The following is a 3,842-nucleotide window of genomic DNA, read 5'->3' on the forward strand; positions in this document are numbered from 1 at the left end:
TATTGCTCTGAGAAGCAAGCTTCTTTAAATGTGTGACTATTCTATTTGGCTGCATGCAGACAAATATGTGCTGTTTAATAGCAAATGATTTGGAGCAGAGTTCTTACATTCTTCTCAAAGAAGATAATTTGACTTTATCTCAATGCTTTTTTTCTGACTATTAGATATAAAATGGTGGAAAACAAAATCACAGCATGCTATTCTGAATTTGTAGAGACAATAGACAAGTAGAAATTGTGTTAGTTGCAAACTCTTTTGCAAAGGAAGCATAAAATTGTTTGTCCAAGTGACCTGCTGCATGCTTCTTGCACTTATGATTTGCTTCATGTCTTTAAACTTATTAACTTTGCTTTTACAAGAAAGATATCTTTATTAGTCACATGTACTTTGAAACACGTAGTGAAATGCATCTTTTGCATAGCGTGTTCTGGGGGCAGCCCGCAAGTGTTGCCACGCTCCCAGCGCCAACATAGCATGCCCACAACTTCCTAACCCCTACGTCTTTGGAATGTGGGAGGAAACCGGAGCACCTGGAGGAAATCCACACAGACGTGGGGAGAACGTACAAGCTCCTTACAGACAATGGCCGGACTTGAACCCCGGGTCACTGGCGCAGTAATAAACAATATTGTTGGCTACGTGTCACGGGTGGATGTCGGCCGCTCCCCTCCCTCCCTCCGCCCGCCCCCCGCGCCGAGCCCCAGGCACCGGCAGCGATGTCAACCCCCGCACGGAGGCGCCTCATGAGGGACTTCAAACGGTTGCAGGAGGATCCTCCGGCTGGCGTGAGCGGAGCGCCCTCGGAGAACAACATTATGGTGTGGAATGCGGTTATATTCGGGCCGGAAGGAACCGCCTTTGAAGATGGTACTTTTAAACTCAATGGAATTCACAGAAGAATACCCAAACAAGCCACCCACAGTTAGATTTGTTTCAAAAATGTTTCATCCAAATGTCTATGCAGATGGCAGTATATGTCTGGATATACTGCAGAATCGCTGGAGTCCAACTTATGATGTGTCTTCAATTTTAACTTCAATACAGTCCTTACTGGATGAGCCAAATCCGAACAGCCCAGCCAACAGTCAGGCGGCACAGCTGTATCAGGAGAACAAACGAGAATATGAAAAGCGGGTATCTGCAATAGTGGAACAGAGCTGGCGGGATTGTTGACCTTGCCTAGTGCCTACGAACACTGTCAGGCCGTGAGAATCATGAAGCATTTTGAGTCATAAAAAAAAATAGAAGAAAAAAAAAACTGGGGTGGTGGTAGAGGCAGATACATTGGACAGGTTCAAGAGCTTGTTGGATAGGCATATGGAGGAATGTGAGATAGAGGGATATGCGGGAGGAAAGGGTTAGGTAGTGTGAGGGTGGTTTGATGAACGGCACAACATGGTGGGCCGAAGGGCCTGTTTTGTGCTGTATGGTTCTATGATTATGCTAACTGTTACACTAGCATGCCTGCCTTCATCTGTAACTTGTTATATTATTTGTATTTTAAAAGATATTTGTAAAATTGTTTTCAATAGTAATGCATCAACTTCTATAGTTGTATGTAGATAGGTATTCAATAAAACACATTTCATTCTGTTCTTAGTCTACCATTTGATACAAAGGGCGGTATCTGCTGTGCCCTCTGCCAAAAAAAACCTGTAAATAAACAACAGGTGTTTCTCTTTTCCACTTGGGCAACAGTTACATCTACAAAGTTGGACAAATGGGTTTCACTTTTGGATGAGGAGTTAATTAGAAACTTCTTTATCATATCCAGTCCATTTGGAACCATAAGCAGTGGACTATATATAGCAAAATCATAAATGCATTTGGAACTGATTTGGGGTTGAACAGAAGTTGGCTGAACATTGGCTGCCTGCTTGCCTGCCCACACTTACCTGGGCCGGATGCAAAATGTTAATTGAGCTATTATTATTATTTGTTTATTATGGTCATTTGTACCAAGATACTGTGGAAAAACTTCTGTTTGCGTGCTATCCAGACAGATCATGCCACACATATGTATCGTACATATACTGTATATTGGAGGTAGTAAAAAGAAAACAGAATGCAGAATATAGTGTAGCAGCTACAGAGAAAGTGCAGTACAAGTAAACAAATAAACCTGGAAACATTTTGGGATGAATAGTGGGCCCTCAACAGTTAATAGGCCTCAGTCAGTATTTTTCTGAAGTCCTACACCTGTAATACCCTGACTACCTTTCACAGAAAGCAAAACCCAGGGATGGAACTTCCTGTCAAAGCTGGGAAGATTTTTTTAAAAGTGCTTAATATGTTTCTGATATTTATGGACATTTAAAAAGCTATTACAAGTCTTGTAACCAATTAAGAAAAAAAATGACTAAAAATTAAAAATATACAAAATTAAATTAAATGCTAAAAAATTAAAACATGAAAGAAAAATAAGTAAAAGGAATTAAATAACCTAACTGACCACTTCCCACCTAATCTATAACGCTATGAATCTCCGATCAAATGAATGAGGATCTGACCTTAGGGCAGGTCTGACCTGCTGTGGGGTCAGAGAGCAGACTCCTCAGCATAACACTCTGCGTATTCATGATTCCTGCTTTGCAATGGGTGTGCATGGTGGCCATGAAATTTAATGAGGCCGTGCGGGGAAAGAACAAAGAAGAACAGGGTTGTTTTTCCTAGTTTCCAAGCCAATGTATACTTCTGAGCATAACAGTTATCTGACCTTAACACATTGCGCAATGTGGCAACTTACTATGTCCAATTGGCTGTGCTGTTTTCTATATCACAACAGCAATGACACAAAGTGCAGTTCTACATTGGTTGTAAAGTGGATTGAGATGTCTTGGGGTCACGATGTTCTTTCTGTTTTCTTTAAATTTTTTGGTCTTTTTCGGTTCAACTCCATTTGTGATCTTGAGTAATTCCAATATGGATTAATAGCCCTTCTATTGTTATCAGACTGAAAGAATTTTGTGTTGGGCTTCCAGAGATAAGATCACTTCTGGTTCCTTCTATGCTGTTTTGTTTTCTTTCTTGTACATGATTAGAGGCAGAATCGCCACTTGGAATTGGGAATTGGTTTATTATTGTCACATGTACCGAAGTACAGTGAAAAACTTGTCTTGCATACAGTTCATACAGATCGATTCATTACACAGTGCATTGAGATAGTACAAAGTAAAACAATAACAGAATTCAGAATAAAGTGTAACAACTACAGAGAAAGTGCAGTGTAACATGAAGGTGGACTGGGAAATCCAGCAAGGCAGTAGATCTCAGGAGAGTGAGTTTGTGGAATGTCTATGGGATGGCTTTTTGTAGCAACTTGTTGATGAGCCCACCAGGGAATCAGCTGTTTTGGATTGGGTGCTGTGTAACGAACCAGAGGTGATTAGGGAACTATAAAGGTAAAGGAACCATTAGGAACTAGTGATCACAATATGATTTAATTCAGTTTCAAATTTGAGAAGGAGAAGCTGATAACTGGTGTATCGATATTTCAGTGGAACAAAGGAAATTACAGTGGCATGAGAGAGGAACTGGCCCAAATTAATTGGAAGAGTAAGCTAGCTGGAGAGACGGCGGATCAGAAATGAATGGAATTTCTACAAGAAATAAGGAAAATGCAGGATAGATATATTCCAAGAAAAAAGGTTTTGAATGGAAAAAAAGGCACAACTGTGGATAATGAGAGAGATGAAGGCTAAAATAAAAGCAAAAGGGAGGGCATACAAGGAAGCAAACATTAGTGGGAAAACAGAAGACTGGGAAACTTTTAAAAACCTGCAGAAAGAAACTAAGAAGGTCATTAGGAAAGAAAAGATGAATTACGAAAGGAAGCTGGCAGA

The 3,842-nt window shown here is 40.4% G+C and overlaps 1 protein-coding gene across 1 annotated transcript; it reads left to right on the top strand.

Annotated features, from left to right (window-relative positions):
* The first annotated feature begins 694 nt into the window (after positions 1-694).
* On the top strand, positions 695-1,225 carry LOC127575037 (ubiquitin-conjugating enzyme E2 A-like). Its single transcript, XM_052024646.1, is given in 2 exon segments — positions 695-880; positions 882-1,225. Coding segments are annotated over 2 exon segments (456 nt in total). The 5' UTR covers positions 695-716; the 3' UTR covers positions 1,174-1,225.
* Positions 1,226-3,842: the final 2,617 nt, after the last annotated feature.

The sequence above is a fragment of the Pristis pectinata genome, chromosome 10 (assembly GCF_009764475.1).
Source record: "Pristis pectinata isolate sPriPec2 chromosome 10, sPriPec2.1.pri, whole genome shotgun sequence".
Lineage (NCBI taxonomy): Eukaryota > Metazoa > Chordata > Chondrichthyes > Rhinopristiformes > Pristidae > Pristis > Pristis pectinata.